Consider the following 26,872-nt stretch of genomic DNA (forward strand, 5'->3'; position numbering starts at 1 on the left):
CCACGGGTCGTCCCGACTACCGTGGTAAATCTCAGGGACTTTTTAGCTCTCTCGGCCAACTATATAATGTAGAATGAGGGGAAGAGTTGTTAATTCCTTACCGGACATCGTGTTCGTGTTTCTCTCTCTCTCTCTCTCTCTCTTTTGAGAGAAAGAAGGAAGTAGCTCACATGCCCGCCCAGTTCTATCCAGCTCTTGAAAAAAGAAAACGATCGAATCCCGAGATACATGAGAAATTTACATTCGATTCCGCGACAATTTCGCGACGCGGTAGTGGGCTCAGTTATTATAAATCACATTGAGCAATGGCAGGATTTTTTTGCACGTGTACCGTGAATTTGAATATTCGTGTCGTAATTTGTATCGCAAAGAGGATTAACCAGATAGTTGACTATGTACGAAATATGTATGCGTTTCCATTAGCGCGACATTAACAATTAATTAATTGTTAATTGGGATATGTCAGCCTAAATTGCTTTGCATGCTTACTGCGATAATTGAATATTCTATTTTCATTCAATATGATCATTTGAATTTGTAATTATGTAATCAAGTATACTATTATCATATATATCATATTATTATTGTTACGTCACATACACATTATTATTATAACTATATTATGACTGCAAAAAATATGATACAAATTCAATAGATTCATTTGATAAAAATAATTGCATTGAAATATAAATTCAAATTGTGTTTTCCTATTTTCTAATATTTATATAAGTCTCGGCAACAGTTTGCTGCGCGGTGAAATTTTATCCGATCCGACTGATAATCCCGACGATACGAATCGATTCTCGGGCGAGTTCGTTACTCCGATAGATTGCAAAATCGATAGAAATAAGTACGAAGCCGAGCGAAAATCGAACACGCGGTTTTCTCGATAGAAGTAAGTAAGTATATGCTGTAGAGCACGTGAAGAAGGAATAGCGGTACGTTCACGAATCACGGACGTTCGTCAGCGAAACGTGAACGTAAACGTCTCGAGCAGTGACAAAAGGGATCGGGCAAAGGTACGATAGACCCGCAGGTACGACAAACCGGAATTAATACAAGATCTCGCTGGGTCAGAAAAGAGAGAAAGAGAGATGCCAGCGAGACTATGAACTTTCTATGGCGCGCAGGAGAGAAAAAAGTGCCGCGACTCTCCGCTATGCTATCGGTAATAATACCATGGTAAATCGTGCTGCGAGTGGGCCCGATGATCTAGCAGGTCGAATTCTCCACTGCCGGTTCTTTAACATTCCCCGGCCGATCCTTCCGCCGCAGGCTCTCGTCGCCGTAGGCTCGGGCCTTCATCTACCTGTTTCATCCTCTTTCAATATTCTTCTCTTTTTCAAACGCATCTGAACGGCCACACAATCGGCATTCGATCGGGACGTAGGTACGGATCTCCGCAGCGTCGGCCACATCCGAATTCTCGCCGGCGCGGCGCGCGGCGTTGAAAATCGAGGTTTTCGGAATATATATATATATATATAATCGCTACTTTTTTTTGTGCACTGCTAATTTCGAAATAAGTTTCGGTGTTGTGTGGGATAGATGGATATAGAGTTAATAAATAAACACTAGGATCACTTTCGCGCAGATTGGGGAGAGATCGAGAGCTCACTATAATTAAACTCACGGCTCCAATCCAAGCTCATATAACGATAACACATAGGCCACTCGGCCTCGTAGTATCTAAAATCTAAACCTTGGTGATTTACGCGCGGAATACCACAGTATTATAGCGTTTTCTTTCAAAATACGGATAATAATTAATGTATTTCCCATACGTTCTTCTCTGGACGTACTTCTTAATTTACAGCTGCGCTTCGATTTTGACTTCCCAAAGCCTGCGGTCGTTACGATCGTGTTCTAAATGCGGCTCTCTAGAGCTCGCGCTATCAATCTTATAGCATAAACAGAGATACGAGCGTTTATCGTGTGCGGTTGCACATCCTATAAACATAGATACGAGGTAAATAGGTACTGGCGAGATATATATGCATTGACAAACGTGTGCGCACGCGTTTGTACGTGTGGTACAAACTGTTTGTACAACTGCACTCGCGCTACCTCGCCGCGTCGCGTCCGCGTCGGGTCGATCTCACTGGCCATTGGCTTTCTGCGCCCATGCATCGGCGAACAAATGACGACGAGGCATTCGGTCAGAAAACGTAGCTCGTATCAAAAGCCGGTCCGCCATTTGGATCCTATTATTCTTGGAAATTGCTCGTCCAGATTGCACACGCGGGCGCGCAATCAAAGGAAAATGATCGCGATATTAATTTCCTCAAATTTAACCCAGTGTTACTAAAAGTGGAAATATGTGGCATGGATTACGAAGACATTAAACTCCAGCTAATTCAAGTCATAATGTAACGTGACATTTTTTTTTGCATATTTTAGATTAAGTTTTTAGTCCTTGGATCCGAATTATAAAACATTATATTTCATAAAATTGTTGAAACGAAATTGTTTTAAAACTTATTAATGATAAACAGAGTTGTTGTGATATTAATACTATTTTTGTAATACCTGGGGTTTATCTGATACAAGACCCCATCTTAGGAGAGATCGCCAGGTTAAGAATGTTTTCATTTTTTAAAAGCCACCTTTAGCAACCGTGTCTCTTTTAAGCCTTTTGAGTATTTTTTCTGCAAATCTAAAGAAAATATAGATGCCCGTTCGAAGGCGAGTCACTGATTTGCAAAGAACAGAATATCCGATATTCGAGAAGGATCATCAGAGAACTTCGGTAGCAGATTCTCGAAATTTAGTCACGGTTTGACCTTTTCATTTTCCGAGCCTGAGTTTTACCGGACACTCTTTCGAAATGGGATCAAGATGGACGACGGTGAGGGAAAACTCTGTATGGGTTTTTCTCTTCTGTGCACGTGCCAAGTGGAGTACATGTGGAAGGTACCACGCGCCGGGTAAGCGGTACACACCAGCAGGTGAAGCTCACAGCTGCTGGACAGCTGGACCGATATCTGCTGCCAGCTACATTCCGATGCAAGTCCGAGGCGCGCGATAAGGTCGATCGCGCCGCCGCCGCCGCCGCCGCTACGCAACGTGCCGCGTCGCGCAATGCGACGCGCGTAATGCCAGACCGATGCGAATTACGCGTGTACGTACATACACACGCCGTCGCTAAGGCGGCGCAACGCCGCGCCGTCTCGCCACTTGGTCTGACCGTCGCCGGTTACCCCGGTGATTACTCGCGATTAGATTACCGCGAGCTCGGCGAGGCGTCGATCGTTGGTTGCGTGGACGAGCATTATCTAACAAGAAGCTAGCAACCGGCTTACGACATCTCGCAAGAACGTTTATTACCTTTGTACGCATCGCCATTTAATGGCACCTTTCAGAGGTGGCATGGTAATACGAGCTAATATGATGTAATTCTATTTTGTTTTTGATTTATTTATTTAATTCTTTACGTTGAATTTTACATATTATATTTATTCATCTAATTCTTTACAGTGTTGGGAGAAAAGGGGTAAAGGTTCATTGCCATTGATATTGGAGTACTGCCATGACAGATGCTTGTTAGCATTATCATTAGTAAATTGATCAATTTAATATTTTTATATAACTTGTTTCATTTTTTTTTCAACTTAGAACTGTGCTTTTCAAGATCAAAAATTCAGCGTGCAGTTTGAAGATTGTACTATAAAATCGTTAAAACTTAAAATCTTTAAAAAAATTCTTTTTATTACAATAACAAATACAGAACTGTTGTAAAAATAATACATAATATGTACATATAATACATAGTATTTTATAAACGCAATAATAAACACAAACATGTTATGTACATAATATGTACTAACAATAAGTTTTATTTTCACAACAGCTTTGTGCTTAGTATTGTCATAAAAAGAAGTTTTAAAATAATTTCAGTTTTGACGATTTTGTAGTATAGTCTTTTATAATTATAATTTGGATCTAAAGATTAAACCTAAATTTAAAATATGTAGAAATACATTTAATATTGTTATCACGACGTAAAATTTTAGCTGGAGTTTAATATGAAAATGTATGTAAAACCATATAAGAAATATCAACATTAATTGTAAGATTTAGACTGAATAAGACACATCTTTAATAATGTTTTCACATATCTTATTATATAATTATTTGTTTATTTATTTTATATGACGGATCCCAAATTATTTTTTATAGAGATCCGTTTTAAAAACTTGTCAGATTTTTGGGGGTCCGATAAACTTTAATAATGACTCAAGGTCAAGCCCCACATGCCACTACACTAATCAATCATGATATTTTTTTTCCTTTTATTTTACTTATTTCTGCGTTTGTGTTAAATGTGAGAAGTAACAGATTGTTGAAATTAACTTCTTACCTTACAATATTTATCGTCCGCTCAAAGTAGAATTATTTCTTCTGTTCATTACTATCTCGTCGAGGTTCGTAAAAAATCTGTCTGCGGTTTGATGCCGACCGCAGTTTGCCATTTAGTGACCCTTGATCTATATGTATAGTCACAAGTATTAAGATCACAAAATTATCCCGGTATTTAATATTTCAAAATTAATCATATCATTCCTTTAATTTTTGTATCTAATATGTTCACTTGAAAAAATATTTATAATATTTATAAATAAGTATATGTAACATTTAATTAATATACTATTAATAATAAAATATAGCCGTACATATATATGTATATTTTATTATTATGTTAACTAAATATAAATTAGTGCCCTTCTGTGCCACACACACACACACACACACACATATAGTTGAAATGATACGAGAAAGCTTGGGACAATCGTAATACATGTTGTATCTTTAAAAGAGCACAACGTAATCGTACAGTTTTCCTTAAACTTAAACGGCTGTCTAGGATGCGTCTTTAGGATGCTCCTACGTGTGGTCAGTGGCGCCCAGGATATGACGTCAACATGCGTGTCGTCTCCGAAGATGCGTGCGATACACGCGGCTTGTTTTTACCGTCGATCGTGAGCTCGCGCGACTCCTGAAGACTCTACGTGATGGGCATCGAAGATGTTTCACGAAAATGAGAAGTCACACGTGAGTCGTTTCCAAGGCTCTCTGAGAGCACAAGTCTGAACTACGGCGGAACATTTCATATTACGCGAGCATTAATCTGCGATGGCAATATGACATACCTTCCTCCGATTTAAATTCCGAGATGTAAAAAAGATCTTTCCTATCTCAGATCGATTCACGGAAGAGTGAAAGAATTCTATGTAGCGACATTTGCGATATTGATCGGCTCGCGTGTATCGGGATGGATTTTCTCGGATTTAAATCGATTTATTCCACGAACTAGATGTCTAAGATGACCGAGGGCCTGACCGCATAGATATGCATTTTGATTTATTTCACATACGAGCCTTCACTGACTCACTCGAGTGTGACTCATGCGCGCCAGTCGTTCAGTATCGCGAGAGTCGGCAATTCGCAAGCCCGCGTTCATATCCACCGGCTATCCACGTGCACCGTCAACATGACGAGAGTGTTGGATAAGGATGCCCTCGCGAGTGCACAGGCTGACTAATTTCACGATATCGCCCTACTAATGCTACGTAGCGTCGTTACCGTCACGTGAGAAGTACGACGTGCACGGAACGGATCAAGGTGAAACGCTGCGTAGAACGTTTCTCGTTAAAAGCTCCTTTCTTTTAATTGCGATCCAGCTGCGATAAGTCACATTGAAATTTAAAAATACGAAAGAAGAACAAGTGAACTATATTATATTAATAATCTATTGAACCTATCGAAATTAAGTGCGAGGATTTCCGTTATCTAATCTGTCAGCTACGGCGTAGCAAAACAAGATAAGAGTGCACTGCAAATTCCTTATTTTCTTCCTGAGACAATACGATGCTATTATATATCGTAGATAGATTAGTCACGCGGCGAGAAGCTTCGAGAATAATTTCTTTAATGCGTAACGTTATTGAGATTAATAACATCCATGAACGGAACGTCTCAATTTTACTATAATTTTAAATTTTCTGAGCGATGTAAAGCTTTTCTATGACAAAAATGTGATTGAAAGGTTTCTTATAAAAACGGAATAAGTATTTTTTTTTTAAATCTGGGTTGTGGCGCCAAATCGCTTCTATCAATAGCATCACATCGTAATTTTGTTCCGGCAAAAATCAAACAGAAAACGAGAAATAAATATAAATGGATAGTAAATATAAAATTTAGCAAATATAAAATAGTAAGAACTTCAGACAAGTCCAAAAGTTTTTATTTATTGATTTATTTTCATGGATTTCTTAACATATTTTAAAGCCTAAATTTTTGTTTTTATATATATTTATATTTCCGGAGAAAAATTACCATATTCATATGAAGAGATATAAAAAAACGTGTTTTTTTTTTATTAAGCCAATAGTAAAATTTTGCAAATAAAAAATGAACATTTATTGCTTTATATTTTAAATAAGATTTCTTTTTTTATTTTTTATGATTATTAATATGATAAAAAAAGTAAATGCAAAATATAATGGAATAAATTAGGATTAATAAAATTCTCGCAAGAACCAAACAAGTTCAGACAAATTTTATTTTTTTTTTAACGACTTCTCAAAATCTTAATTAATGCCTGCAACTTGGTTTTTACACTTGTTAAATATCGCATCATATTTATTTAATGAAGATAATAGATTTTTTGTTTCCTGAAAATTTAAGTAATTGGAATTAATTAAATAATTATGTAAATGGAATACAGTATGACGATTTTTTATCCGCTCGATAAATTTCGAGCTACTACTTTGAATAGCCCTGATACACTGCTCTTTAGCCCGAGAAAGAGCAAGTCTGCCGAGAAAATCCTTCGGAGTCCCGCGTGGAAATAAAACCGAGCGAGATGACTAGTGATCCGGGTACCCGCAGCGAAGACTATCGGGATCGAGTCTCTTGACCGCGTACAGAAACGCGATCCAAGCTACGGGTACTCGGAGGCCTTCGAGAGCCGGGAAAGGAAAGCAATATACGCTCGAGCATCCCTAGAGCTGCGGATCCTTGGATCGAAAACTTTAAAGCCTTGCCTCCGCAAGTGACGCGTTAGTTGCGAATTCCTAAAGCGATTTAAAAAAATTCTCTTGTCGCAAAAGAACGCTGAAGTGAACAGGTTTGTGCGACAGAATTAAAGACGAAATTTGCGAACTTCAGGGAGAGGAATAAATGGACGCAGTTCTCTGTCTCCATTTGCGTATTATTTACTATTTATACTACTATATTTATAGAATATTAATTTATAATACAAAATTGATTAAAAATAGGATTATGGGTTTTCTGTCATTGAACGCGGGTGCGAAATAACTTTACTAAAACTCTATTTTTCAGTTAACTTTTAATAAACTTTCTTTTAACGGAACTTTTCCTTTTAACGAAACTCGAGTCCAAGTTTCTGAGTTATATCACGATTGATAAGCTTGTTGAAGAATTATTAAAAAATTTAATCCAAGATAATTTTTGATAGATCTGCAAAATAATCTGCACGAGACCTCGCGCGTTATATAATTAATTGAAATAGCTGGCTCGATTCCACGCGGGGCGGCGAACCGCTGGTTTATCGAGGCACTCTTCGATCAACAGTGAAGGAGTAGATAAGGAGGACAAGCTGAATCGCACCATGGTGGCCGACTCGAGGGGGGACGAAGGGAGATAAAGCGAGAGGGACGTGAGCGGTTTAAAGGAAGAACGATAGACGGCAGTCGCGTGGAACTCGCGAGGTTCCGTGTTCGTACATTAAACCCGTACGTAGCATACTAATGGAAATTTCGCTGAGGCCCTTAGCCCATACGCAGGACTAATATTTATTAAGGGGGGAGGCCCTCTCGCGCGTCGATTCCGAATGCACGGGACGTAAGACGCGCGTGGGTCGTCGTCTTGGTCGCGTGGTGCAACCTCTTAACTACTTGCTCATTGTACTCATCTCGCATTACCTTTCTCCCGCTTAACATTCAGGAGTAATAATGACTACGATTAACATTCCAAGTTAAAATTCTGTGTACACCATTTTCGATCGTTACGAAGTCAGGAGGTTTTTCTTCGTGTTCTTTAGAGAAGAAACTGAGGCAAGCTGCCACACGTTAAATGAAAATAATAATCAAACATAAAGATGAAAGAGTCAATACATCGGTCTTACAGTGATCTGCGGTGGATCTTTGTGGGCTAATAATAATTTTTGTGCGAATTTTTACCACGCGAACTGAGCGTTGCGCATATTCGTTGGTCTCGAAAAACGGTTCTTAACCGAAGCCGGAATACGTAACGTCATAAATTAAATCGATGAACGATTTAGTAATTCTAAAGTTCATGAACATCTTAAAAAGATGTAAACAATGTATTGCAAAACACCTCAATCATTTAAATCTGGATCTCTCCACATTTCATGCGGGCATTTTCCATTATTGTTGAAAATAATAATTCTAATTATAAAGATATGTTATTAATAAAATATTAATTTGTAAATTCCAAGTCACGTACACGTCCCCTTTTCTTTTTGCAAATTTACCAAACATCACGTAATTTCATAATTGTGCACACCATGTGTAATGATTACGAAGTCGGGAGATTCTTCTTCAAATTTTAGAGAAGAAACTGAGACAAGCTGACACATGAAATGGAAATAATAGCACTAATTATAAAAATATGATAAGATAAAAGTAATCGATAAAGTATTGATTTGTAAATTCTAAGTCATCAGTAGCGCGTGCCTCTTTTACATTTCTTTTTTTTTTCAAATTTATCTAACGTTGGGTAATTCCGTGATTGTGCACACCATACTCAGATGTTACGAAGTCAGAAGATTTTTCTTCAAATTTTAGAGAAGAAACTCAGACAAATTGACGTGTTTCAAATGGAAATAATAGTACTAATTATAAAGATATGATAAGATAAGAGTAATCGATAAAATATTGACTTGTAAATTCTGAGTCATCGGTAGCGCGTGTCCTCCTTTCTTTTTTTCTTTTTGCGAATTTACAAAACATAACATAATACCGTAATTGCTCGAAATTGCGTCTCGTGTTCGAGCGACATTTCGAAAATTGCTCCGAGAAAAAAAAACAAGATCCCGAAATGATGGCGTAAAGTCGACGGGATATCCTGTCTAGCCTCGTCCATTTACGTCGGAGGAAACGTAAGGTCAACATATTCGGGTTTTATCTGCACGGGATGTATATCATTTTGGGTAGTAAGGCGACGCGCGCGCGAGAAGAGGAGCCGAAAGAGGAAGTAGCGGGAAAGAGAAATATACGGGAGACGGGTGAAAGCCAGAAACGCGCTGCCACGAAATAACAGACGTAGCGTGTCGCTACCCACCGTGACACGGCATCATGCACTGCATTTCGTGAATTTTCACATCCGGCGCATTGTGCGAAACGGCATACCGTGGCGCGGTGCATCGCCCGGGCCCTTAAATTGCCTGCGGAAGTCGCGGCACCGAATCCGCCATCGATTATTTCGCTCTTGCGCTCCTGGGACCCCCTTACGGGTTTACATTCCGGAAACATTAATACAAATTTATTCGGCAATCAAAAGTGATGATAAAAAAAGCGTTTTCAATATTATTTTTTCAATAACATTACATGGAACATCAGATTAATATTTCAGCGTTCATCTTTTTGATTTAATTTTTTTCCTCAATTTTTTTCTTTAACAAAATAATTAAATATTATAAAGTACTGATTTTGCGACGATTACATTTGATGATATACTGAACATTTTATGAGTAAAAGAATTCTGATATGTTTTGCCATCTGCTGAGCTTCGATTCAACCTCGTGTGACGACAGCGAATGATACGATTATTTTATACAAGTTAACGATAAAGAGATAAAATTAATTAGATGCCATTTGATATATTTCTTTGAATTTTATAAAAGTTATTTGTGAATTATAATATTATTATGTGTATTTAAATTAATTTAATTTTTTTTTTAGGTAATCGTCAGAAGATAATTCATGGTTCGCACTTTATCCTATGATGGTCGAACAGGTAATTATCTTTGAATCTTTTCGTTCAATAAAAAATTATTTACGTTATTTAAATTTGTTTTGTGGTACAAAATTTATTTGAACGACAGTGTTTTTCAATTTCACGAGTGCACTTGCATTAAAAATTTACAGTGGAATCGAGAATTAAGAACAATCTTTGTAAGATAACACGTGCAATGCAATCATATTATCGTACGTCGACTGACTAATAAAATTGTTACATTAATGTTATTGTTGAACAACATTGCTTGGAAATATCTTTATAATTAAATTAAATTGAACTATCATCTCTATTGAATCTTGAATCTAATTATGCTTGAATTACGAAACACTAATAATTTAATTTGATAAACTAATTAATTTTTTCAAAAGAACTGATACAACAAACTGCAAGTAATCACGTTGCGTACGTGAAAAATTGGTTGTCAACTTACAGGCAGTCTCTAGGAAATCGAGCTGACAAAAACAAGAGAATTATAGATTGATTGTACACTGTAAAAAATTCAGCAAATTTACATATAATAGATGTAAAAATTACACGCTTAGTTCCGTAAATATAAAAATATCATATAATTTTACTTTTCTTATTTATATTTTTATTTTTTCCATCTGTCAATTTAATGGCATAAATTTTTCTGACATAGAAAGGCAACTTTTTTCTTGTAATAAAAACTGGATGATTTTCACAAACATTCGTATATCTTTCATAAACTTAATAATGTCAAATTTAATGCTTTAAGAAATAGTATGTGCAATTCTTAAATTTCGAAGGGCAATCGTCTTGAAATAAGGTCATTACAGCTTCTCCATACGAGCTGTGTGTGTATGTGTGTGTGTGTGTGTGTCTGTCTGTGTGTGTGTGTGTGTCTGTCTATGTGTGTGTGTGTGTGTGTGTGTGTGTGTGTGTGTGTGTGTGTGTGTGTGTGTGTGTGTGTGCACGCGCGCACGCACACACATACACACACATGGCGTAATATTGTAAATCCCTCTCTTAAATAAAGACCGAAGCAAAACCAGGAGAAATGAAAAAGGGAGAGCAGTTTTTCTCAGAATGTAAATTGCGAGTCGAATGTAATTTATGAAAAATCCGTGGGGTTGGGTCAAAACGAAATTGCTGTTGGCCACATGACCCGTTTTACTGCTTCCTCTCAACGAACCATTTAACGTGGCAGATAAAACGATCTCGTTGAATTAAATTGCTAAGCTGTAAACGGAAAGCGCAAGCTTGTTTTTTAATGAATTCGTAGCACACTTTTTTCTGCCCCCAAGCGAAAGTACTTCCAAGATTTATCAACTGTATCTAAAAGTAAGGATAAAAATAGAAACTCGAAAAGCGTATACAGATTCTATATAGTAACCGCATCCGCTCTCGGATGCACTTATCCACTTCACGACACTTCGGAAGGATTCGGTCCACTTCAAACTCGATAGGTTCCACCTCTTCCAGCTTAACGATGTTAAGTTGATGAACAAAGTTGTCTCCTATAAATTTTCTTTCATCTTGTTTGCAACGAATTCAAAAGAGCACGCGAAAACACGAAGGAAGACAATAACGGGGGAGGAATATCTGCTTTCTGAACAGGCAGAAATTCAATGAAAGTTAGATTCATTGCAATTCATCGTCACCAAGCTTATGATAATTCTCTCGAAATATTAGGAAACAAAAAGCGAGTGAAGATCAGCGGCGAAACTTTTGCGCGTAATGCGCATTTTCAGAGGGATTAGACATATAGGTGACTATTACGCGTCATCTCCATACGTCACCCGAGAATTGCAGTCGGGAATTGCATATCCGCGAGCGCGTTAACAACTTTGCCGGCGTGAAGTTCGTTTAGCTTAGCGAATTAACTAAATATCTCACGAGCGATCGACAAACGGTTTAAAATCAAAATGTAAATGTGAAAGAATGCTATTTAACTAGATTCACCTTCGTAAAGTTCTTCCATCCTTCTTTCCTTAATTAGCAGACATTAAAAGTTTTCGTAATTTATTATTCTTTATTCTTCACTATTCTTTATTATTCTTTACAACGAATTATTTATACGAATAAAAGATAATTATTGCAAGCGAGAAGCTTACAAAGAGAGAGAGAGAGAGAGAGAGAAGCTTTGGAAATTAGCCAGAGGATATAAAACTGGAAAATAAAACGGGATTTTAATATTTGCCATAACGCGTAATATTCAACAATTCATCTTTTAGCAATAGATCTGTATGGAATGTTTATCGAGTCGCGTGATTCGCGCGTAAATTGCAATTGCATCGTTACAGTCGGCACACTGAGCTAAAAGGCAATTGCGGTTTTATTTTGCCAATGTAATCATCAATGACGCTACACCGCGCGAGATCGAAGAGATTGAAATCTTCGCTTTTGCGTCATACACGGATCGAGTAACAAAAGAGAATGCAATTACCTTTCACTTTGAATTTTAGAAAACTGAATTTCGTATTTTCGTGTTATTTAAACAATGTCTTTTTATTTATAAGAATAGAATACGTACAATAAATTCACGTCTAATTTCCACTATTCTAAAATTTCTTACTAGCTGTAGCTCCATTTTGCATACCGTATTTTATACGTTAATAATTGTAACTTACGACGAATAAAAAGTATAATGTGATGTAATAGAAAATATGAAAATCTTGTGTAAAATATGAATTTTCTGAAATATGAAGAAAAAAATCTAAAAACACGAGGCAAGAGAAAATATAACGAGAGAGATGTGGAAAGATATGAAAAGGATATTAATTTCATCAAACACATTTCAAATTGTATGTTACAAATATATTGGGTTTTTTAGCATAACAAAATATTTTGGAAGAGTATTAATTTCAAAATTAATATTTCTGCATGATATATTTTAAGTATGTATAAAATCTAATTTATTCCACAAAATAAATAACCTTTATTAATTTTGCGCATATAATTCATTATTATTTATATAACATAATTTATCATTGATATTCAAATGATATAATTCATTTGAAGTTATCAGGGACAGTAATTTTGCATTTGCGGTCGGTATTTTCTTGTCAGTCTAACCACATTTTCTCGCTATTACGATCTGTCGTGGGCAGTGCATATTACTTATGTTACATTCGAACCTACAGAGTAATGCGTTCCATTACGACTACTATCCGCACGCATTATTCGTTCGTGTTTGTTCTTTCGTGACTACAAACCGATCGTGCAATGATGAAACTATTTATTCTGCGAGAGACGTTTCCCGGTTAGAATAACTCCGTTCGTCTGATCGACGTCCCCCGAGGATGAGTCAATTTTACCCTTGCTAATGTTAGCACGTCTAATCAAGATTACGTAATTAACTCAGTAGTCATTAGCTAAGAATCTCAGACGTTTCGACGGTCCGTCTATTTTTTGGATACTCAAACGGGAATCATAAATTCATCATTTTACCGTAACGCTGACAAGATATAAGTTAATAATCGATAATCGAACGATGATTCATTGGATAGTGAAATGAGGCGCTCGTTTTGCGATTAAACGAATTTGCACGAACAGATCTTGTTAATAACCCGACGGTCGCGCAAATCACCATTCCCCTTCGTGTCGATATATCATACATTACGAATTCTGATTTTAACAGTCAAACAAGAAAAATCGTTACAGGTCAGTATCTTGTTACCGATGTTAAATTGTTCTACGTCTTCTGGCGAATATTCAAGAATTGATATCAAATGCAAGGAAAACTAATTTGAAGTAGCAACTTTCATCATTCACACATCATTAATATAGCTTATTATTGCTGATTATCCGCCAGTTGTTATATAAAATTGTAATTATCCGCTTTAATTTATTTAGAATTATTCATGTGTAATAGCAAAGTTATTAATGTACGCATATGTAAATGAAGCTGTATTTAACGTAGAAAAACAGATATTATTTTCAGAATATGATATCTTTTGTTAATTATTTAAGTTATCTTTGCATACATTATCTTTTTGCACTTTTGCACAATGATGTTATATCATAATTATATTTTAATATTATTGTTTAACGAAAGACTACCATAATCAATAAAAATTTAATTTTTAATTATCTTTGTTATATTCAACAAGTGCTATATAATAATTAATCAATTAGTGATGTATATCTTAAATTTAATTAATAAAAGAAGTTACTCAAATACTATTTTTTTGCGGTTCCCGAAAATTTTGTAAATTTTGGGGATTATATTTCTACACTTTTACGTAAAATTCTAAATAAAATATAAATAGATAATAATACTAACATTATAATGCTATAATGATGTATTGCAGTAGCAAAATTAATAGCAAGTTTGTTATAATCTAATCAGGATTATACACTTTTAATAAACATATGTCATATTAAAAAAAAATAATTTAACATACACAAATGTTGTTAACGAAATATCTCATATCTTTCCTTTTTTTATTGAATTTTACACAAAAGAATAGAAAAATCTAAAACCCTCGTGATGGCGTGCTAATAAGCGCTCTTCAATATAGCGGATACTGATAATGTTACGCACGTTTAACACCTAATAATTGATTAATTTATTATCTTAATTACATTGAATAAATCCGATTAATTAACTTCTTAATTCATTTATCTTTCGAATTTTCGGCACGTATCGAAACCATCGAACTGTGACGCACTATCGGACCACACATTGCCATATATGAAATACATCCGCTGGTATTTCATCTCCTCGCTTATATCCATGTTGTGTCCGCGAGGGCTATTTGTTTCGAGTGCTCGCTATTTCGTGGATATTATTAAAATGAGCTATCGTACAATTTGCATGGCGACAATGGCATAAGGCGGCGCCCTGGAAAAGACCCATACGATAAACGGTAATAACGGTAGTTCTTGATATGAGATGAGAAGAAAGGGAAAGTCGAGGGTGCTCCTTGGGTTCGAGGATGCTGGGATGAGATAGATAGCGAGAGAACTAGCGGGAGAAAGAAAAAAAAAATGAGAGACGCAAAGAAATGCGGGAGATAAAAAAAGTAAGGTATATAGGAGATATCATTATTTTATCGTGCTCTTTGCCGTCGCGATGACCGCCGACATGTATTTTCGGTCATGTAGATACCTATATGACACTTCCGGACTTTGAATGCGAAACATGTGGAATTTATGTAAAAATATCCGTCTTTTTAGCATACTCGCAATTATAAAAAAATGTGTAAATTAAACTAATACTTTGTTTATATTCTTTTGTTTCTTTCGAAAAATTGAGAATAAGAGTATGATTTTATTTTTTCTAATTATTAATATTACTTAATTGACCGTGTTTTTGTAATAATTGCGAATAAACTGTACATTACTGTAAATTTAAATCTGACTTTGTCCGATAATGAAAAATGATTTATAATATTGACAGCGAGAAATAATTTATTATATAATATCGAAAAAAGTAAACACCTATATATAAATCATGTAAATTTATTAGAGAAAGGTCGCTAATACTGACATAGATCATTTAAAACGACATCCTTTTATATCTCGAAAGCTAAGCACATTGCACTATATTAATAATAATAAAAACAAAAAGTTATTTGCATTCTGCAGAAGAGCAAGGTACATGTGCAAATTGATATGTACAAAAAAAAAACATAAACTCTTTGGTTGTTTACATGGGTCCGAAATATCCGATACAAAGTAATATTTACTTTTAATTGTAAAATCGGTAAACCGATCGGCTGTGGTTACTTTTTCTTAAACAAAAAAAAAAAATGTAAAACTAGGTAGAACGGCCATGTCTGATTTCTACCATTACTGTCTACTATGTTCTCAATTTCCCATTTTTGATTACGTTACAAAAGCATTAATTATTGCAAAATGCGAAACAGTATTTAAAAATATATCAGCTGATACACGAGACACTTTCCAGTTTGTATTTATTTTCACGGTGTCATTGTTAGCTTTTGTTTAAGAAATATAATCTAAAAATAAAGTAGTACGTCGGTATTAGTGTCTTCTCTCTATTTTCTGACAAATTTAAATAATATTTTATAAATATTCGTTTGCATGCACACATACATTTCTATCATTTTCAAGAATAACTTAAGAATAAATTTGAGGTCGCGATAAAGCTATTTCTATTTAAAAATGGTGAATTCTATTTTAAAGCGCTAAGGAGTTTGCGACTCTTTCAATGAAATATTTATATAGGGAGATTGTCGACGTTAGCGCATATACACGATACAAGAATGGTAACCTGACCCACTCGCGTCTCGAGGGCAAACAAACAGTACTTGTTGTACTCATAGCAAATTGGATATTTCTTCGTGAATTCTCGTGGTGACGAGAAACCAATTGTATCTGTGTACACCAGTCCTTCGCAGGTCCTGGTTGCGCAAATAGCCGTGGCAATCGACACCCCGAATTGCGTGTGTAGTAATATATAGATTTTTTTATAGCAAGCGTGGGTTGAAATCGATCGATGGTCAGGGAAATTGATCGTATTACAAAAATCATCAACGTGCAAATGAAATTGAATATATCGTCATGGTTATCAGTATGCAAATGAAAGATCCAAGCTATACTAGTTATTAATACAAATCGCTTATTTCGTAATAAACGATCGGTTCGACGTTCGTAGTCGGGAAATAATTCATCGTGACATCGTACTTAGAGATTCATCGCGAATTGAAATGTATAACACGCCCGGCTGGGCTAAGTAGATTGATAAGATTTGTTTCCGATTCGAAATACGTGCGTCAATCAGACGTAGGAATCGAATGGCTCGGGCTTTATATCGAAAATTGATGGCTCGAACGTGACTAACGACTACTGACTCGATATTTTTCTCTTAACCTTTTTTTCGTTCCCTTTTTTTCCTTTTCTTCTTTCCGTCGCACTCTCGTCTCCTTCGCGAAACGTTTGTCTAGTGACTCGCCTAATTTTACCGCCGTTTTCTTGTACGACTGCGTAATGTATTGTTAAATGATTCGGAATAATTTCCAAATCGGGCTAGCGCGTGACGCATTTCGCTGCCTACGACCGCATGATCGCCGACGTATCGGATTCCTTCGGTAGTGCTGCCGTTGCAACGCGCTGCAACAAGTTACGCGCATAAAATTACGGGGGCATATTTTGCGTGGCCGGTCGAAACCTACGATGCGAGAACGCAGACGCGGTCGGACTAGGGAGAAACAGTAATGTGGCTTTGCATTTCGACTGGTTTGCGTTTCTGGTATCCTATTTCTAAAGCGACCCCTAAAACTAATATCACTTAGAGATATCCGAAGGTAACGCTGGAAATTTGAAATCGCTGTTTAACCTTTCTCTCGTGGATGAAAGTACAATCCTCCGCGTTCACCGCGCACCACCGCAGTTGATTTAGGATTGTATTTTGAGATAGGTACACTCCGCACCACGTCGTCTGACACTCGAAAGTTTTGGTGAGCAAATCGCAAACAACGATTAATTCTAAAAGCATTTTTAGTCGCTAAAAAATATTAAAGAAAAAAGAAATAACGTGTCAAGAGCTCGCGTCTCGAGATAATGATAAATTATGCACATCGTCGTTAACGTTTTACGCGTCGCGATATTTTTTTCTACGAGCGAAACGTCTCGAGTACAGAGGATGCTCCTTTTTCGCGTTCACGACGCGTATAATGCCGCGTACGAAAAAAAAAATAATAATCGATCGCCTCCTCGTCGCACAATGGGATCCATTTGGCGCTCCATCGACGCTTTCCCGGCGGATCGCCGCCAGTGAGGTAATCTATCAAGGGCCGGCTCTCCTCGCGCGGAAGTTTTCAGGGGCAAGCACCTGTGGAATACACCCATACCCAGAAATCCCAGCGACAGCCTCGTCGTCGGCACTTCGCGGTGAGATTCGAATTCATGCTAGATCGTGGGTGGCTACGTCGCCTCCGGGGACAGGCACAGGAGGGAACACCGTGACCGAGGTACACGGGTACGTTTGATTGGACGAGAATGCTTTGGCGGCGAATCGACGGCGGGGTGGGAACCAACGTCCCGGGGGTGGGGACGTGCACGATGGGGTGTGAGGGGGTGCGAGAGTCGCAAAGTCGCGCGGGCTTATATAAACGCGCGGCGGACGGTTCGCCTTCGCAGAGCCGTATCAACCGTCGCTGGACGACACATCCACCATCCACGCAGATAATCTTCGGCAGGCCCGCTTTTGTCAGCCGCCCGGTCTCCATCAGCGTCAAGGTGCGTGTTCCTTTTTCCCCCATTTTTTCCTTCATGCGCGTGATAATTTTCTTGGCGTCTTAACCCTCTGCAAACTATTCTGCTTTTCACTACTTAGTCTACCTGGGCTAGTTTTTTTTTTTTTTTAACTTTTAGACTCTGAAAAATCTGGTGTACTCTTTTAATATTTAAAAATACGATTGTACAATTGCATGACCGAAACGATTTTTCATTCTTTTGTACATGTCCGCCTTAGAGGCAGAATCAGTAAAGTAGGAAAAATCGTCTAGAACTTCTGAAAGGAAGAAATATCCCGCGTAGTGTTTCTGTAGTTTTTATAAAAATTTTTGAAAAAAAATTTTTCATCACACAATGTTAAAGTATTAATAATTTTTGAAAAATACAATATTCAAACAAATGTACACCGTTAAAAATATACCGCAAAATTTAATGTAACGGAAGCAAATTTCAAGCAAATTTTTACATTAAAAAAAATGAATGAATGTCAAAAGTGCACTAAATTTCATGCATGTACCTTTCAGTAACAGATACATTAAATTTAATGTAGTTAATTTGAAAATACATGGAATTTCACGACATTTTTTTACAGTGAATAACAGTTAAATGCAGTTATTAACATGTAGTTATATACAATCCAATTGAACGAATTTTGTCAACATTTATTGAACATAAAATTGATCAAAATAAAATCACATATCAATGAATAATTTCTGATTTATAAATGATTAAAGATTAGTTAGCTCCCATTTCTTTCTTAAAAAAAAAATACTTATAATTTATTTTTAACCGCAGGTTAATTTAAGTTGAATTAACCAAAATGATTTACCATTTTCCTGTTTTTGCTTAAATGCGAACAAGTACAAAGAAAAGTAAAAAACATCTTGGTCATATAATTATACAATTATATTTCTAAATGTTAAAAGAATTTTTATCAAAATTTTTTTCAGATTTTTTAGAGTCGAAAAAACTCTAAAAGAAAAACACGTTTATCAGTGATCCAAGTAGTCTGATTAAACAGTGAAAAATAAGGGTAGTTGGGTACCTGGCTAGTTTTTTTTTTTTTTTAAGCTTTTAGACTCTGAAAAATCTGGTGTATTCTTTTAATATATAAAGATACGATTGTACAATTATATGTCCGCATTAGAGGCAGAATCAACGGAGAGTTAAATCAAATACAAATGGATAATAATTTTTTAAATCTCAAGTTTGTTTTTAAGATTGTGCAAAGATTTAGTTCTCGTGATAGAACTTTAAGTAAAGCTACTTAAAGTTAGTTCTGCCGCGGCATTGTAGTGTTAACAACAGCAATCTTTCAAATGGGATGATAAATTGCACACATTCGCATGATCCCACACGCCCTGCAGTTAGAGAAGTAACTCTGCGTTTGTGATGATCCGATAGTAAATTCTAGTTCTGTCTCTTTCAGTAGTAAGATTCTGTACTGCTACAGTAGTAAGACCCTATGATACGTCGGACAGTAATAACTTTCCGTGTACAATTTGCCCGCAAGAAGTTATATCGTATACTTGGTGAATCCATGCTCGTTCTCTGTACAAACAGGACAATTTGCGATTATATCGCTATACTTTTGAAGTTGGAAGTAAGTCACATATTTTATTTGGTATCAGATTCTGCCGAGCATAGAAAAAGAAATAAATAAAAATTTTTACTAGAAATTCAAGATTTGAATAAAGAAATAAAGCGGAATATTTTGTGAAACCGAATAAATTGATACAAATTGCTTCAAACACGAACACGCATTAAGAAAATATTGGTTAAATAAAATTTAAATAAATTTTATTAAACCTTGGCATTAAACCTTTTGCATTCTATTAATCTACACGGAAAGAACGATTTTGCTGAAGTATTTAAACGTTTAGCTGGATATAGATCTGAAAATAATTTTATTGGACATTGAAAATAATTATGACGGATATTCAAGCATGATGAGCTGCACAAAATTTTGACATTCTAACAATCAGTCAAATTAACATAATTATTTTGCTGCTAACAACGTTATTTTCATATATGTATCTAGCTAAATTTTTAGATACTTTAACAAAATCGTTCTTTCCATGTATGAGAGAATATTATGTTTGCCTTATTAACAATAGGATTCTCTCGACGAAGCTCTGTCATCATGACAGATAAAAAAATACTTTGCGGAAATAGAAAACAAAGAATTTATTGATTGCTATTTTTGATACGTGAGAACAAACAAAAATATTTTCGAGTAATACCCAGCCTATGATACATGATGAAACAAAAGACGAGACGAAGACGAAGAAATTATTTAGGTTAAATAAATACAGCAAGATAGTTCGAAATTTTATACGAAATTTCGCCAAGTCGATTTCGTAAATATGCTGAAATGCGGTAAATTGTATTTGTTTAAAAGCTCCGGGCGTTTGTCGAAAAGGTGGAAAGAGACGATGCGGGAAGCGAAGACCTCATTCTAGTCAAATATTGAATATCTCACATCGAATCCATCCATCAAAGAGCTTTTACGGGCTGCAACATAATTAAATAATAAGAACTCTGTTTGCTCTTAAGAATTATATGGATTTTCTCTTTCTTCTTCGGAGAGAAATGTGAGATACAAAGTTTTATTGAGTGAGAAATTTTGTTACCACTTGATGCGAAATAGGAGGGAATTTATACGACTTTTTAAGTTGTAAGATCACCCACGAAATTTTTAAAAGAAAGAAGCGATTTTAAATTCATGAAGAAAATTCTTTCCACGAAATTGATACAGGGTATATTAAAGCGCCTTGCGTTAACGCATAAAATTCGACCTGGATGGATTCTGCCGAGCATTTTTCCCCGCAAAATATCCCTCGTTATCAGCGTTCATTCCATGTTCGTGCGAAACGCGCTCGCGGTCGAAAGGGCACATAACACGCGTAGTTTGTTACGGCAAAAGGTATAATTGTTGACAGATAAAGCACCTAATGAAGCGCATGCACCGCAATAACCAATCGTGATTCCACAATGCTATTGCTAACAGGTGGAAAAAAAATCCGCGTATTTCGACACAAAACACAAAACCGCAGCGAACGCATTATGATAATTTGCAATCGATTAATATCTAATTACGGCCGCCGCGGGCGTTATCGCGAACGTGCGCGGAATTACATGCGTAGCAGGATTACTCCGCGATGCGTATCCTCGCCATTTCCTCTTCTATTACCACGATCGATTAATAAGGCCGACTAATCAGTCGTTTGATTTGCATATAATTATCAACTTAAATGTGTCGTTGGCGAGCTTAAAAAGTTTACCGACAAATGATTTAGGAGACAAACTCAAAAAGTAAAATAACGTGTACATATGTTATTTCATTTGACAAAAGCGAAATATGAATTCACGGTACGAAAACAAATATTTCCATATCAGTAGTAACAGCTTGTTGGCACGCAACTTTATGCATTTTCATATTTTGAAACTTTCTACGAGTTTACAGTACCACGAAATGGATTAATGCAAATCTTCGCCATTTCCTCTTCCATTGCTACGATCGATTAATAAGGCCGATTAATTAGTCGTTTGAATTGCATAGAATTACTAGTGTCGCTGGAAAGCTTCCTATTAAGAAGCTAGCGGTTCTGTGAAGCGTCTCGAAAAGTTTACCGATTGATTTAGAAAACGACTCGAAAATGTTGTGTACATTGTTTAATTTTGTAAAAGCGAAATAAATTCGTGAGGAAAACAAATATATCCATATAAGTAGTAACAACTTGTTGGCACGCGACTTTATGTGTTTTCATTTCTAAAACTTTTTACGAGTTTACGGCTACTACGAAAAGCATAATGTTCCTTTCGCCAATCGCAAAAATTGTTTTATCGGTGTGATGAAGGAAAAAAACAGAGAAATTCTGTGACATTTCGCTGTCTAAAAGCTTGGCATTCGATGTAAATCAGTTAACCGCTAACGTGTTTCACACTCATATTTCTGTTATCTTTGTTTGTCGACGAGAATTTTTCATGAGATTTTCTACTGTAATGTGTGAAGAATTTATGAATGATTATTTGAAAATCTAAAATTTATCATGAACAATGTGACTAAAATTTCTTTATGTTATTCTTAAATTATATAATAATATTTATAGTATTTATAATTTTTAACAGTTTTGTTATATTCATTAATTTTAATTAGATTGAACAAATGATTTTCGTGAAAAATATCGCAAGAACAGTATATGCACCACGAAATATACAGTTACATTTATTTATAATATTTATGTACGAAATAATTATTGTTTTTTACTACAGTCTAAAAATGTTTCATATAAATCGGGATTTTTTTTAATGCATTGATTAAATTCTAAAAAAAGCAAAGCAATAAAATAAAATGAAAGAACACTGAAAATGAAATAAAAAAACAATGGGAATAGAAAGAAACATACTGAGCATCTCACCCAGTTAGACGAAATGTAAAAGGCCAAATTTTGCTCTGCGGTAGCTGTTATAATCAGTAGTCAAATATTTACGTACAATAGTTCGCGCGCGGCAATGTGAGTAAATATTTTACGATTGACTTTAGATAGAGACGTGCTCGCCGTATTTACGAAACGATTAACGACGATGGTCAGCAGCGCGCTCGAAGTGTTACGGCGCCACGCCGGCAGGAAATTGTTGGCCGAAAGGATTGGCGCAAAAAGAATTAGCAATAAAAAAAGAGCAATGTTGTCTGAGCGCGTTTTTTGTGATATCTAATTACTTCTATTACACAAATAAAATTATGATGCGTTTCTTAGCAATTATTTCTGATTCTAGCTTGCAATTTTAATAATAACGCCGTTTCAGAAAGTTTGTTGTTTCAAAAAGAGGAGAGAGAGAGAGAGAGAGAGAGAGAGAGAGCTTTTAAATAAAAAATTATATGATTATAATCTTTTTATATATATATTATTTAAAAATTATTCTTGAGAGACTTTATTAAATTATCATACAAATTATGAAATATCTTAATAGCAAAAACACTTTTTAGAGACAGTAATAACGAGAGAATAAAATAACAAGAATGAACGAAAATGATAAGTAAAACTTTGATTTTTAAAATTGTTAAACCTGCTTACGATCAACGGATTGCACAACAATACAATTATTGCACTAGTCATTTCTATTCCTGGCTTTGAACGAGGTGATGATCTTTTGGCATTTGTATAAACTAACATAAAACAAGCTGCGTACGGTACACAAAACGGGACGTGGCGAGTAATGTCATTTCGCGATGATGCGGCCGTGAGTTTTGTATGAATGGACTCTTGATGGTAGCGAGTTCTACCTGTAACCGGAACACGTTTTAACTTTCACGCTCAACGATATGAGAACCGCGAGAGAGGGATATTTCTACGAACGCGATATGTGTCTCTCGCTGTGATAAACAGTTTAAAGTATTTACCTACGGTGTTCTCGAATATACGAAGGTTAGATATGTATATTTCATATTCGTTTTAGAATTTGCGCAAATTTAAACGCGTTCATGCGAGTAAAATAAGCGTCGTGGAGTGTCGCTGATTTACAAAATACGTTAAATTAATTTTCCACGTCGTGAGCTTTTCCGAACGACAAAGCGGACTGTATTTTATATGGGAGAAATTTTAGAAAAATATTGTCAACGAATTATATATAATCGACAAAGAGCTTACGGCGATTTATCCATTTTGAATACAATTTGAATTAAAAATCGATATTTTTTATGCAAATTAATAATGTGAGCCGAAATTCATGTTTGATTAAATTTCATGTATATGAAATATAAACTGCATGCACTACCATCCGCGCTTGACTATATTGTCGCTTTTTATAGTTTATTTATTGTGTTAAATTAATATTTTTATTTGAAATTTTTATTAACTTTTTTTTAAATAAAAACAAAAACTGAATAAATTTGTTAATATAATAGAATAAAGTAGAAGAACAAAATGGAATAATCAATTATTGCCTGAAATCATATACGAAAACAAAATGGCATTGAAAATGCACAAATTTATTAAATAATGACGACAACAATAATTTCTAGAGAAAAATCTGGTTATCACATTTAAGTTCACGTAATAATAAACTTTCAGAAAAGAGATGTGGAAAATTTTTATCCTACCGCAGGTAATTTTACTCAGATTTATATTACACCGCCCCCCTTTAATCATTTTTGCAGTCAGACGCAAGTAAACTGGCTTTATCGCAACGAAAATTCTCAAGAGACTTACGCGTTTGGAACGCGAGTCACCTGGTGCGGAGTATCATTGATTTATAGGTAAACTCGGCCGACTCTCTTATTGCGGCGAGATCGCGTAGAAATTCCAGTGGAGTGAAAAGCAGTAGCTTTTTTTTTATATTAGCGCGTGCGGCACGAGCACCGTGTAAGAATATACATGACCGATTTAATGACGACGCCGTTCCTCCCACAACCGGTCGTTTATTGTCTCGAGTTCACCCTCCTTTGTTTATGGCTCTTTTTACTTTGAACGTAATTTCTCTTCGACGTAAATTTTATTAAATGTTTCCACGACGTTTTCATATCACTGCAGCTAATTTTGTTAGTTAAAAGTTACTTAAAATCTAAAATTTTCTATAGCGGTTGATGAACAAATTTTTATTCAGTGGTCAACTCTCTTTTCGAAGCGAAAAAAGACGGGATTACATCATCATAAGGTAAATAATTCTGTATAACATTACGTAATGCCGAAATGTGACAAGATTTCTCGGGACAAGAGGAACACGAGACTCGAAATTGCCGAAACGCTGCTTTTCCAAGAAAAACACCATCGAGATATTGTTTCCATAAAGTAAACACGGAGGCCAGTTTGTCTTCTTGATCGAAAAGATACGGCAGCCTCTTAATAATAGAGGTCGGCGCAGTGAAAGCCGAGGCTTACGCATATCGTGAGAAACGGCGCGGCGGCGCGGCGCGGCGGTGCGAGCGTATCTAGTTCATTTCTACAAGGATAAATAGACTCGAGAAATTCAATGGCTTTTGCATTACTCTATTTTTACAGGAAAAAGCAAACATATGATATCGACAATTAATAAAATAGCATCAATAGAAAATGAAATTCAATATAGAGAAACGAATTAATTGCGTCGATGACAAACAAACATTTCTTGTTTATTTGTCATTTTGCAAAGCGTAATGAGACAAAAGTAACATTAATAAATAAGCGAGGGAATTATTTTGTTATTGCAAAGCGGAAATTTAATAGATATTTCATTTTTGACGTATTCCAAATTACAGTATTGATGCATAAACGCCTCTTATCATAAAGTGAGATCGTGTTGTAGGTAAAAAGCGTTCTTCGATGTGATGAACAACTCCAAACTGAGTTTTGTTTATCGGTGTTAATAAAATGATAATGCGGCAATGATTACGGAAGGGTTTGAAATTGTGTGTTACCGTAGTTACGGCGCGGAAAGGAAATTGGATAATTAAGTAGGATTGAATATGCGGAAAGCGCACTTCGTTACACGATCGACCATTTCATAAACTGTGTGTGACGCATTCCGTTTTAGTTTAATTAATTAAAATCTAAAACGCAATGTTATAAGAACGATAAACGTGGAAAGTATTTCTCCGAATAGGCTACGCGCGCACGCAGCAATATTTTAAACAGGGACGGCGAGTGCGCTCGAGAATTTTAATACATTTCTGAGATTTCAATAGAATTTTTCATTCAATAGCTCCGTGTACCATCTCACGTACAATGTATTAAAAATATGATATACGGAGGTATGTAGTTACCTAAAAATAAGGTGTACAATTACTGCTTAGCTTTCGAAGAGCTTCTCTTTGTAACTCGTGAAGCAAAAATAAAGTATAGTGTAAATATTGAAAATTAAATTCCGAAAACAATCTGTTCGATATGAAACGCATTGTCGCTTCCCGTATGCGTTTCGCCGAAAAAGTGCACTTTGTTCACTTATTTATTTTGAAAATATCACATTGATCTAGACTGAATCAATGGTGTGTTTACTTAAAAAGTCGTCAGTCTATCTAACAGAGCGCCAATACAGGTCCGGTGAGACCGATCCAACGGGTCGGAGCTTGCAATTTTGTTACAAAACCCGTAAAATTGTGTACCTATCACGGCATACGCACGCCTCACACTCGGCTTTACGTGCACAACAGCTGTGCGCGCCGTATGTGTATTCAGTACGCCAAATCCCCGGGGCGCTTAAAGTTAGATCACCGCAAGATTACTGCGAGAATGGTAATTTTCTCATGCAAGCTTTAGCGTTATCGTGACGTAATAGCATTATCACTTTGGTCGTTGTACAGCCAAATTTATCTTACACGATACGCGAGAGTACAAAGAAAGTATTTAAACGGCGTGTTTAATTACTTATCACGAAAGGTTCTCGAAAGGTCGACATCCTAATAGCATCCTGATAATTTATCGATTCGATCACACGATTGGAAATACATTCATCTCTGACAATCGTCGCTGATTATTATTTTAGCTTCGCGAAGCGGCATGATTCTTACGTCCGTTTAATCCGCCGTCGGAGCTTTCTTGAATTAACCGTTGTGATGAATTAATTTAATTTGCGCGATGGTCTTCTCGAGCAAAGGATTTTGATCAAGTGCCATGTACAAGCGACGGCTAATATATAAATGTCGGGGCGAACGATACATCATTCCGAGAAGGACACGGAACGATGAAAGTTCTACAAAGTCATGCGCCTATTTCACTAACTTGTT

At 36.0% G+C, this 26,872-nt stretch overlaps 1 protein-coding gene across 2 annotated transcripts in view; it reads left to right on the top strand.

Annotated features, from left to right (window-relative positions):
- The first annotated feature begins 9,975 nt into the window (after positions 1-9,975).
- LOC105202427 (diuretic hormone class 2) overlaps positions 9,976-26,872 on the top strand; it is a 34,036-nt gene continuing 17,139 nt past the window's right edge. The window contains exon 1 of one of the 2 annotated variants that reach the window (XM_039458945.1): positions 9,976-10,002. In XM_039458945.1, the coding sequence (XP_039314879.1) occupies positions 9,988-10,002 (15 nt within the window). In that variant the 5' untranslated portion in view covers positions 9,976-9,987. Of the gene's footprint in view, positions 10,003-17,982; positions 18,175-26,872 lie in introns of those variants that run through there. The other variant, XM_011170964.3, reaches the window with a different exon arrangement.

This window comes from Solenopsis invicta, chromosome 16, assembly GCF_016802725.1.
Source record: "Solenopsis invicta isolate M01_SB chromosome 16, UNIL_Sinv_3.0, whole genome shotgun sequence".
NCBI classification, from domain to species: Eukaryota; Metazoa; Arthropoda; class Insecta; order Hymenoptera; family Formicidae; genus Solenopsis; species Solenopsis invicta.